General features: G+C 53.3%; 1 protein-coding gene across 5 annotated transcripts in view; it reads left to right on the top strand.

The window, feature by feature from the left end:
* Nucleotides 1–10,482, top strand: part of SLC22A8 (solute carrier family 22 member 8) — a 22,970-nt gene extending 12,488 nt beyond the window's left edge. For all 5 annotated transcript variants that reach the window (XM_068555662.1, XM_068555661.1, XM_068555665.1 and 2 more), the window contains 9 exons: nt 3,530–3,633; nt 4,180–4,334; nt 4,827–4,995; nt 7,141–7,264; nt 7,476–7,591; nt 8,549–8,763; nt 9,474–9,582; nt 9,723–9,926; nt 10,005–10,482. In XM_068555662.1, the coding sequence (XP_068411763.1) occupies nt 3,530–3,633; nt 4,180–4,334; nt 4,827–4,995; nt 7,141–7,264; nt 7,476–7,591; nt 8,549–8,763; nt 9,474–9,582; nt 9,723–9,926; nt 10,005–10,104 (1,296 nt within the window). In that variant the 3' untranslated portion in view covers nt 10,105–10,482. The remainder of the gene's footprint in view (nt 1–3,529; nt 3,634–4,179; nt 4,335–4,826; nt 4,996–7,140; nt 7,265–7,475; nt 7,592–8,548; nt 8,764–9,473; nt 9,583–9,722; nt 9,927–10,004) is intronic.
* Nucleotides 10,483–11,948: the final 1,466 nt, after the last annotated feature.

Genomic DNA, 11,948 nt, shown 5'->3' with positions numbered 1-11,948 from the left:
CCCATGCTCTTTGCCGTGCTCCTGTGTTCCCAGCCCCCTTCCTAGGTCATCCGGGGACCGAGACACCCAGCAGCTCCGCCATCTTCAACACGTGGCTTCCGGAGTTGCTCTAGTTATCACAATTCCTAACCAACGGGAAGGGAGAAAGCACGCACGTCCAGGCCAGGGATTCCCTCTTACTTAAATGAAGTGGAAGCAGCATCCATTTCTTCCACTCACACGTCATTGTCAAGAATTACATGGCCCCATCTCGCTCCCGGATGGCCTGTCCCTTTACAGTGCATGCTACACAGTACAGGAAGTCTCTCTAGACACCCACTGGCCTTCTCCTTTCACACCACCTCACTTCCTCCTTTACTCTTTTCCCTCCCCCATCCCCACACATGTACCATGCAGGCTCCCTTTCCAGCCAGATAGAGCCCTGGGTTTGCTGGCCACTCTGGGCCACTGTGAGTAAGCTGGAGGACCTGGAGGCTTCCCCCTTGCCCAATCCCCCTCGCTTCCCGGGAGGAAAGCAGAAAGAGCTCCCTGGGCTGTGTGATTCTTTCCCCGCGCTGTTTTGCTTCCAAAACATTCTCGTAAGGCATTTCCAGTGAATGAGATTCTTCACTTCATTACACAAGTAATTCAGGACAACTGGACAAAGGGTGCGTGTTGGAGATTAGCAGGAGATTAGGCCAGACAGGTGGGCAGGGGCCAGAGCCTGAGGGCTTTATAAATCTGTGTTAACAGAGCTTTGTCTTTACCCAGAGGGCAAGAGGAAGCCAGGGGGTGCCTTAGGCAAGGCAGCAAGCTGATGTGAGAGGTGCTTCAGAAAAGCCACTCAGCTTATCAGGGGAAGAATGGATAGGAAGGACTGAGGTCGAAGGTTGGGAGACCTGTCAGAAGATTGTTGCGATAATCCTCTCTGGGCTCGATTTCCTCAACTGTAAAATGAGGATGACAGCAGCTCTACATCATAAGTTTGCTATGATGATTGAAAAAATTAAGGCATGGAAAGTGCTTACTTAGAACAATGCCTGGTGCAGAGTAAGCCCTCAATAAATATTGGTTGTTATTCTTTTTTTTTAAATTTATTTTATTGACGTATAGCAGATTTACAATGTTGTGTTAATTTCTGCTATACAGCAAAGTGACTCAGTTACCCATATATACACTCTTTTCATATTTTTTTTCATTATGGTTTATCACAGGATATTGAATATAGTTCCCTGTGCTATACAGTAGGACCTTGTTTTTTTATCCATGCTATATATAGTAGCTTGCATCTGCTAATACCAAACTCTCAATCCATCCCTCCCCTGCTCCCCTCCCGCTTGGCAACCACAAGTCTGTTCTCTATGTCTGTGAGTCTGTTTCTGTTTCGTAGATAAGTTCATTTGTGTCACATTTTAGATCCCACATATAAGTGATATCATATGGTATTTTGTCTTTCTCTTTCTGACTTACTTCACTTAGTATGATAATCTCTAGGTCTATCCATGTTGCCGCAAATGGCATTATTTCATTCTTTTTTACGGCTGAGTAGTATTCCACTGTATATATGTACCACATTTTCTTTATCCAGTCATGCGTCAATGGACATTTAGGTTGTTTCCATGTCTTGGCTATTGTGAACAGTGCTGCTATGAACATAGGGGCGCATGTATCTTTTTTAATTATAGTTTTGTCCAGATTATATGCCCAGGAATGGGATTGTTGGATCATATGGCAACTCTATTTTTATTTTTTGGGGACCCTTCATACTGTTTTCCATAGTGACTGCACGAATTCACATTCCCACCAACAGTGTAGGAGGGTTCTCATTTCTCCACACCCTTTCCAGCATTTGTTATTTGTAGACTTTTTAATGATGGCCATTCTGACTGATGTGGGGTGATACCTCCTTGTAGTTTTGATTTGCATATCTCTAATAATTTGCGACATTGAGCATCTTTTCATATGCCTGTTGGCCATCCGTATTTCTTCTTTGGAGAAATGTCTCTTTAGGTCTCTGCCCATTTTTCGATTGGGTTGTTTGTTTTTTGTTTTTGAGTTGCATGAGCTGTTTGTAAATTTTGGAAATTAAGCCCTTGTCGGTCTCATCATTTGCAAATATTTTCTCCCAGTCCATAGGTTGTCTTTTCATTTTGTTTATGGTTTCCTTTGCTGTGCAAAAGCCTGTAAGTTTCATTAGGTCCCATTGCTTTTATTTCTACTGAATATCGGCTGTTATTCTTAATCCAAGCATAAGAGGATGAGGCCTGCACTAAGATAGCAATAGTGGAAATAGAAGAATCCAGATTCAAGAAATATTAAAGGACTTCCCTAGTGGTCCAGTGGTTAAGACTCCATGCTTTCACTGCAGGGGCATGGGTTCGATCCCTGGTTGGGGAAGTAAGATCCCACATGCCGCTAGCGGTGGCCAGAAAAAAAAGAAAGAAAGAAAAATTAAAAAGTTAGAAACTGGAGGATGAAGTGATTGTAACATGGGAGAGGAAGGAGTCAAAAAAGGGCTGCCAGTCACTGTGATTCAGACTTTACAGGGAGGGGGTGGCAAGTCTCGTTGACTCTGAGATGCCCAAAAGACACCCTCCAGGGGGAGATTTCAAGTAGGCTGCTGAATCGATGGGTCTCAAGGCCAGAAGAAAGGTTGGGCTAAAGAGAGGGATTTGGAGTCTTCACCATAAAATAGTCATTGAAGCCATAGGAGCAGGTGGCATTTCCTGGGGAAAGTGAATAAAAAAAGGAAGATCCAAGAAGAGGCCTGGGGAACTTTTAAGGGATAGAGAGAAAGAATACCACAGAGGGAGGGAAAGGAGGAAGACCGGAGGAGGGAGAGGTCAGCGGGGTCACGGGCTGCTGAAGGGAAGTCAGGTCAGGAAACAGAAGGTTCCATTGGGTTTGGGGAGCAGAGTTTCAGTGGAGAGGTGGGGGCAGACTCGGGAAATGAGTGGGACACGAGGACGGGGTGACAGCCAGGATGGTTCCTTGTTCCAGAGATCTGGCTTTGAAGGGAAGAGAGAAATGAAGCAAATGTGGAAGGGAAAGAGGCTTTAAGTGGAGAGACTGGAACACAAGCAAACGATGATGGGGAGGAGTCAGGAGAGAGGCTGAAGGTGTGGGATAGAGGGAGGTGGCAGCAGGAATGTCCCCTGGAGGAGAGAGGGTGCAAGCAGAGGGACCAGCCTTGCACAAGTGAAGTTGGGGAACAGACACACAGGTAACCTCAGGACGCAGGTGAGCCTGGAGGAGCTCGAAGACAGACCTGGCTGTGACAGCTGAGCAGACTTCGGAAGCCATATGGCAGGCCACGTGTGCTGAAGGGATGTTGTCATCACAGAACCACAGGGCAGGGACCCACGGAGCCCCAGGCCAGCCTGAAGGGGGAAACGGCACCGGGAGTAAGGGCCAGGCTCAGGGAAGCCAAGCGCGGGTGCTGGGAGAGGGAGTACACACATGGGGGCACAGGCTGAGCGCGGCTGAGAGGCTGGGCTGGACTGAGCCGGGTGGCCGGGTGGCCGGGTGGCTCTCCCTCTCTCCTGCGCAGTGGGACCTGGTGTGCAACTCGAACAAGCTGAAGGAGATGGCCCAGTCTATCTTCATGGCGGGCATACTGATTGGGGGGCTCGTGCTGGGAGACCTGTCTGACAGGTGAGACGCGGGGGGCCTCGCCAGGGGAGGCACCACCCATGGAGACCCCCCCGCCCCTCTCCATTCCACCCATGCACCCCCAAAGAGGCAAAGAGCTGGGGGAGGGGGGAGAGATGGTCCTTGCTGTGTGGCCAGCCCCTTTCGGGGCCACAGCCTTCTCCCTGTAGCCCCCAAAAGCCCTACAGCTTGAGTCTTCCAGCCTCCCCAGACCTGGGGCAACGGCCTCAAGGTTTTCAGACACAGTAGTCGCTGCATGGCCGTGGAGGTGGGTGATGAACGGCTTGGAGAGGAGTGGTCCTTTGACCCCTGCTCAGGTAGCTAAGCTGGGGGTGGAGGAGATCACTCATTAACTCAAACGTCTAACTGCAAACTTGTCAACAAAAAAAAGCAATTACCAGCAAGGCTCTGTCTGGGGAGGGAGTTACACACCCTGCCTGGCCCTTTGGGAGGTGGAGGGTCCAGCCCTTTGCCCCGAGGCCTGCAGAGTCACTCTCCTCAGCTGGCTCACAGCAGCTAACGCCCCTCTTCTTCTTTTTCGAGCTGCAGGTTTGGCCGCAAGCCCATCCTGACCTGCAGCTACCTGCTGCTGGCAGCCAGCGGCTCAGGCGCAGCTTTCAGCCCCACCCTCCCCATCTACAGCGTCTTCCGCTTCCTGTGTGGCTGCGGCATCTCAGGCATCACCCTGAGCACCACGATCTTGAGTGAGCCACAGGGGGAGGGGACGGGGACCAGGAGTTTGGGGAGCACCAGCCTGAAGCCAAGAGTGTGGCTCAGCCACAGGCACCGGGCGACCCTGGTCAAGCAAGGCGCTGCCCCTCTCGGGACCCCAGAGGCCCTCTCTGAACATAACAACAAGCATAATAGCAGCAGCTTCAATACTGAGGACCCACCCCGGGCCTGGCATCTGCCAGGTACATGATCTCGTTCAGCCCATACACACAAGTAGGTAAAACAAGGGAAGTCACCTGCCACTGGAGAGGCAGTCAAGACTGCAGGCTTGGGAGTCAGTCACACCGACGTTTGAGTCCTACCTTCTTGAGCCTCAGTCGCCGCATCTCTAAAATGGGGGCGATGAAACCTTAGGATCAGGGTCAGATCGAGTAGCCAACGGAGGGGCAGGAGCTGGTGCCCCTTCTCAGGAGGTGCCCACCGCCCAGCAGGGTCTTAATCTGGTCCTTGGGTTCCTCCTGCAGGTGTCGAGTGGGTGTCCACCCGGATGCGGGCCATCAAGTCGATTTCACTCGGTTACTTCTACACCAGTGGCCAGTTCATTCTGCCTGGCCTGGCCTACGCCATCCCCCAGTGGCGCTGGCTCCAGTTAACCGTGTCCATTCCCTTCTTCGCCTTCTTCCTGTTGTCCTGGTATGTGACCCTCTCTTCTTCAGCCCCCTCCTTAGAGCCACCGGGATCAAACAGGAGGAGCCCATGCCTGACCAGGCTGGCTGACTCTGTCTGTCCCGAGACACCCCATCCCAGAGTCAGGAAGGGCATTCCGGGGAGGAGGAACCACACACCGGGGCATGCCGCGGGAGGGAGCGCTCAGCTGGGGGTGGTGGTGAGGGGGTTCGGGTCAGGCTGTGAAGAGCACAGAAAGCCAGAGAGGCCTCGGTTTCACGTGGAGGGACAGAGAACGCCTCTGAAGGTGCCCGGGGTGCTGAGAGGCCTGACCAAACTTCCGTTCGTGACATAATCACACAGAAGGACAAACCCAAGTGGGTGGGGACGAGAGACAAAGGGAAGTGACCGTGTGGGCAGGAGGAGCCTGGGGGATGAGTCTGAGGGGCATTTTGAAGGAGAAATCCTCAGAGTGTGGGGACTTCTGGACTTGAGGTATAAAGGAAAGGAAAGCTCCAACCTGAGAACCTGGGAGAATCAAGGGGTCTGGGGCAGAGACCCCGAGTGAGGACATGTGGAAGACAGGAAACCAATCTGTAGGTGGTAGTTGACAGCTGGGCCCAAAGAACAGGAAATCATGAAGAAGCTCTGGAGCAGAAATGAAGTCCTGGCGGATCCTTTATCCAGCACTTACTACGTGCTAGGCCCTGTTCTGGGCATCAACCCACATCATACCAACGCTTACGGCATCTCTGTGTGAAGGGGACATTAGTATTCCCATTTTACAGATGAGGAAACCGAGGATGAGAGAGGTGAAGCAATCCTCCAAGGTTACACAAAAAGACGCAGGACTGGAATGGGGCCTCCATTTGAAAATGAGAATAAGCTCCCAAGGGGACGGGCAATCTTGCAGTGAGAGAGATGGTCAGAGAGTCCAGAGTGGAGTTTGGCATGTCCACAGCCTAGGATGGGAGCCGAGAGTTGGGAGGCAAAATAAGGGCAGATAGTCAGCAGACCCCTTCATTGTGTGACTTGGGACAAGCTTCACCCACTCTGAGCCTCAAGATTTTTCTAGGCAAGATGGAGATACCGGTGCCTGTCTCCCAGAGTTACATGTGCCTGGTCCACAGGAAGGCTCACTAATTGGGAGCCACTGTTGTCATTATTCTCAGGGAGAGGAGGATGGAATCCAGGCCCTGGCTATGGGATTTGGGAGGAAGTCACCCATCATCTTGGTAGGCACAGGCTGAGAAGACTGTCAGGGCAGAAATAAGACCACAAGGCCAGAAGGCCAGGTAGCAATGGGCCCAGGAAGCTGCCACTACCAGCAGGACCAAAGGTCTGAGGCCAGGTGACCCGCGTCCACTCCCTTGAGGGTCTCATTGGAGCCAGGTCCTGGGTGCCTGTGGGGTCCACAGCCAGGACGGACCCCACCTGGGACCAGACTTTTCCAAGCATCCCTCCTTTCTCCCCACACCTCTGACTCCTCCATTTCCCTTCACTTTGTGACCCTCAGGGTTTGCTCAGGGGTGAACCAACCCCAAAAGCACAGCCCAAGGGTGGGGGAGGGTGAGGTTGGCCACACACTTGTCAACCCCAAGGCCCCATGTTGCGCTTGCAAACCGTCCCCCGACCCAGCAGAGTTGGCTTTTTGCAGGGAGAATCAAAGGGTCCTCGGACCCATTCCCTAGACCACAACCCTAAACTTAGCCCCCTTCCTAAGCTGCCCTGGGACTGCAGCCCTGCCCCCCTTCACCCAGGACCTGGAATTCGGCCCAAGGACGGCTGGGGACGTGGACGTGCAGGACCCTCCAGCTGTCCAGCCTCGAGCATGCCAACCCTTCCCCAGGCCCCACCTGCCTTGGCCTAGGGCCCGAGGCTCCTAGCTAAGAACAACACCCAAGGATAACAAGCTGCCCAGGGTCGGGGGCAGGGGAAAGGCTCTTCTGGAAAGGGAAGAAGAGATCTCTGGAATTTGTGCCGGCTGCAGGCAGCCCAGGTGCAGAGCTTGACCAAGTTTAAATTCCATGAAACCTGCAATAAGGCAGCTCGGGTTTCTGGTCCTCCTAGCCTTTGGCCCTGGCTCTTGATCTTTTTCCAGCCTCTCAGGAGAACTTCTGGTGTTGGGAGGTGGGGGATTGGGAGCCACTGTGACTTGATTCTGGCCCCCAGGTGGCTGCCAGAGTCCATACGTTGGATGATCCTGTCTGGAAGGTCCTCCAAGGCCCTGAAGACATTCCGGCAGGTGGCGGCCTTCAATGGCAAGAAGGAGGAAGGAGAAAAACTCAGCCTGGAGGTAGAGACCCAGAGGGATTGTAGTCTGGGGCACGAACCTGGGCTCTGCTCTTGGACTGTCCCCTCCTCTTGCCTCTGTTTCCCCTGCTCACAAGCCTACATCTGATGCCCTAAGCAAGCTTTTCTAAAGGCACCAGGCCTGCACCTCCCTCTCTTCTTCCTCTGCCCACCAGCTGGTCGCTAATGGACCCCTCCCCTTCCTCTGCCCCAAGGAGATCAAACTCAACCTGCAGAAGGAGATCACCCTGGCCAAGGCCAAGCACAGCATAGCTGACCTGTTCCGGACACCCATCCTGCGCCGTGTGACCTTCTGTCTTTCCCTGGCCTGGTAACCCACCACCCCTCCCTGCCCACACCCTAGCACCCCTGCCAAGCAGGGGTCATGAACAAGGCTTCTGGCAGGCTTACCTAAGGGCAAGGCCTAAAATACCTGCAAGAAGAGTCAAGGGATCCCCTCCTCAGGGCTGCCCCAGTCCAGCCCCAACCCCAGAAATCTCTGGCATCCCTGCCCCACACCCGGGTCCAGCCGTAAGGGTCTGCTTCCTTCTGGGGTCACACCCACCTCACCCACAGGGCAAATGCTCCAAACACCTTCACCAGCTCACATCCCTACCATGTGAGCTGTGCCTCTCTGTCCCTGCCCCCCACTGGTCCAACTCTGCCCTCTGGGACCCCGCAGAACAAGCCTGGCCCTTAGGGCTTCAAGATTTAATGACAGAAATTGTGATTCTTCTAAGTCTTCTCTTTTGCCCGACATCCCACATCTCCTTCAAAGCCCTTTCCGTGACCTGGTTCTGACGCCCTTCTCATCCTGGCCATCCCCATGTGAAAAGGATTCAGTATATCCAGGAACTCTTCAAAAGGGATCCCACAATTCTGAGAGGGGGAGGGGAGGCATCTGACCCATGTGTGTGCAGCCCTGGGGACTTTCACCTCCCCCATCTGAATGTTGAACCATTACCCAACAAAGAGAGATTGTTTACTGCCTCCTTTGGTCTCCAAGAGTCCCTCCAGGACCGATATTCTCTGGAGTCAATTATATGGCACTTTGTCACCATACCCTAGACCATGTCCATGTCAGACATAACCAATCAATCCCCGCACTCTCTCACTGAGCCCAGACACAATCTCAGAGGCCTCAAAACAGCACTGAAGCAGCCCCTATCAATCTGTTGCAGTTGGGACAAGAAATGAAACTATTCATCATCCTGCTGACCCAATGAGCAGTATGGGGAGAGGCCCCCGCCTGGCTGTGGGTCCTAATCAATCACTCTCTGACCCTCAGGTTTTCCACCGGTTTTGCCTACTATAGTTTGGCTATGGGTGTGGAGGAATTCGGCGTCAACCTCTATGTTCTCCAGCTCATCTTTGGTGGGGTTGACGTCCCAGCCAAGTTCATCACTATGGTCTCCATAAGCTATCTGGGCCGGCACACCACGGAGGCCGTTGTTCTACTCCTGGCAGGAGGCTGCATCCTGTCTCTCATCTTTGTGCCTTCGGGTGAGAAGCTGGGGCTACCCCCAGAACCCTCCGTAAGAGGCTGACCCGTGAGACCAATGTGTCTGTGGGCCTCACAGGCTGGGAAGTGGGGTTCCAGGGACTCCAGATCTGCTGAGTCTGCCTCTAATTCACTGTGTTACCTTGAGCAGCTCCCTGTACTCTCTGGGGCTCAGGTTTCTCGTCTAGAAAATAACACAGGTGGGCTAGATGATATCAAAGATCCTTTTCAGATCTGACTCAGGGCAAAGTATGGTGGTGTCTACACAGTGAGAGGAATTGCTCGGGATTTGGGTGTGGCCTGGGTGACATCGCTGCAGAAGACAAGCTGGGATGGGGAAACATCAGAGTCCAGTGCTCAAGGAACACCCCACAACCTACTCCACCATGACCTTGGAAAAGCCACTTTTACTTTATATAGATGTTTGGGTGTTGATACACCTATATCCTTCCAAAGGAACTGGAGATATTTTAGGACAAAAACAGATACAACAAAATATGAGAATAGGGAATCAGAGCCAGGGAAAAACCCAAATGCAGCAGGACACAAGCCTGCGAAGCACTGGGAATAGCAGAGGGGCTATTACTCAGCTTTAAGTTTGGATCTGAGCTGTCCGGCAGCCAAAGCAAAAAGGGAGACAAGGTCTCTGAGGAGTGAGAACACTCAGGGGCTCCTGAGCCCCAAGGTCTACTGCGTTTTCTTCCCTCTGCAGACTTGTTGACCCTGAGGACAGTACTGGCTGTGTTTGGGAAGGGATGCTTGTCCAGCTCCTTCAGCTGCCTCTTCCTCTACACGAGCGAGCTATACCCCACAGTCATCCGGTAGGTAGGTGCTGGGCCTGGAAGCGGCCCAGCCAAAGGATACAGGGGCAGGTGGGATTGTGGCCCCTGTCCAGGGGTCCCAGAGCTGTTCTTTGAGAACCCACACACAGGCTGCCAATCTCTGCTCTGAACTCTCCCAGGCAAACAGGTATGGGCATAAATAACCTGTGGACTCGCGTGGGAAGCATGACGGCCCCACTGGTGAAAATCACCGGGGAGCTGAAGCCCTTCATCCCCAATGTCATCTTTGGGACCATCGCCCTCCTGGGAGGCAGTGCAGCCCTCTTCCTGCCTGAGACGCTCAATCGGCCCTTGCCAGAGACCGTTGAAGACTTAGAAAACTGGTCAGTCCCCTGTTTCTGGCCCCACCAGTCCTCCTCCTTGGGGAAGGCCAGGGCTTTTCCTGAGCTCTCTTTCCCTAGGTCCCTGCAGGCAAAGGAGCCAAAGCAGAAGCCAGAAGCAGAAAACGCATCCCAGAGGATCCCTCTGCAGCCTTGTGAACTGGGCCTGGGCCCCAACTGAAGGCAACAGACCCTCCTTTCCCTGCCCTCCAGAGACTAATCCCAGCCAGGTCCTTGCCTGTCTCTGGGCTCCGCAGGCACCTTGGGGAGGGCCCTGGGTGCATCTATGTTCCTAGGACACAGTCTTCTGAGAGCTTGGTGGAGGTATCTCCACCACCACCGGAGCTCCCCAACCCAGCCCTGGCCAGTTCAGAAGTTTGGCCACGGGCCTTCGCACACCCCACCTTGCCCTCACCCTCCCTGCAGCCCAGGCCCTGCCATTCTTCTGTCCAGCCCTTCCCCACTGACCACTTCCCCCATTGTTCCCACTCCCTTCCCCTTCTTGCTCCCACCCCTTTCTTCAGTGGGAGGTTTCAATAAACAGCAGTGAAGAACTCAAGCCATGCTGCTCAGGAACAGGGGTGGGAAAGGGGGCAGGGCCTGGTATGGACGTGTGAGCATGCGCATCTGCCCATCCACACTGGCATGGACATACAGGTACGGGCACACAGGTACATGCAAGCTGGGCTGATGTGAACACGTGTGTCCAGTGTGAGCACACTGACGTGTGTATACGCCAAGCCTGTATTAGTCGACTCGGACTGCTGTAACAACATGCCACAGACAGAATCACTTAAACAATTTCTTCCCCACAGTTTGGGAGGCTGAGAAGTCCAAGACCAAGGTGCTGGCAGACTCACTTCCTGGTGGGGGCCCCCTTCCTGGCTTGCAGATGGTCAGATACCTTCTCACTGTGTCTCACATGGCCGGAGAGAGATGAATAGAGCTTTCTGGTTTCTCTTCTTTTAAGGGCACTAATCCCATCATGAGGGCCCCACCCTCATGACCTCATCTAACTCTAATTACCTCCCAAAGGCCCCACCTCCTAGTACCATCACATTGGGGGTCACAAAGCAGTCTATAGCAAGTCCTGTCCTTGGAAATACCACGTGTGTATCTACATGTCCCGTCATGCGTGTGAGCACTTGACTAGATAAGCCCAGAGTGGCTGCAGACGGAAGCCAGGGCTCCTCCAATCCCGACCTCCTTCTCCCTGCTCACCCCAAGTCTCTGATCCATGTCCCAACCCTGCGCCCACCAGGCAGCTTTGTCTCCTATTTAACTGAGAAAACTGCAACCGTAACTGAACATTGTCGACGTCTGCCACCATGTTTCCCAAGTTTCCCCCAATCACAACAGAAAGTCCAGTCCTCCCATTGGGGCTCTGCATCCAGCCTCTCCCACTAGTAGCCATCTGCCGTCTCCTTGGGTCTCTTCCCTTTCCCTCTCTCCTGGCTCCTTTGCATCACCAGTTAAATAAACCCAAGGCTCTCCTATCTTAACACAAACCAACCAACCAACCTTCCTTGGTGGCCACGCCTCCCTCCAGGGCCACACTGTCTCTTTCTCCACTTCACAGCCAAACTTCACAAAGCTCCTGTCTGCCTCCCCTGCCTCCACTCTCTAACCTCATCCAAACTGCGCACCGGCTCCCACCCTTCTCTGAAATTGTTTTCACCAACAACACTCATCAACCCCTGTGCCAAATCCATAGGTCACTTGTCATCCCTTGTCTTACTTGACCTCACAGCAGATTTCATTCTATCGGTCATGGCCTCCTTCCTTGGTTTCTGAGATGCCACGTGCTTACAGCTCCCTCCCACACTCTGGCCGCTCCTTCTCAGTCTCCTTTGGGGTTTCCTGTAAATGCTACAGTGGTCACTTTGTCCTGCACCCACACCTTCCTCAAGGGTCTACATTTCCCAGAACCTGCTAACTGAACAGTTAACATGACCCTGCACCTCTGGTCATGATTGACTGGACCAGAGGGCACTTCAGATCCAAATCTCATTAATCACACGTTCC

This window comes from Eschrichtius robustus, chromosome 11, assembly GCF_028021215.1.
Source record: "Eschrichtius robustus isolate mEscRob2 chromosome 11, mEscRob2.pri, whole genome shotgun sequence".
NCBI lineage: Eukaryota > Metazoa > Chordata > Mammalia > Artiodactyla > Eschrichtiidae > Eschrichtius > Eschrichtius robustus.
The sequence above is the reverse complement of the archived record's forward strand: the minus strand, read 5'-3'. Positions and strand labels throughout refer to the sequence as shown.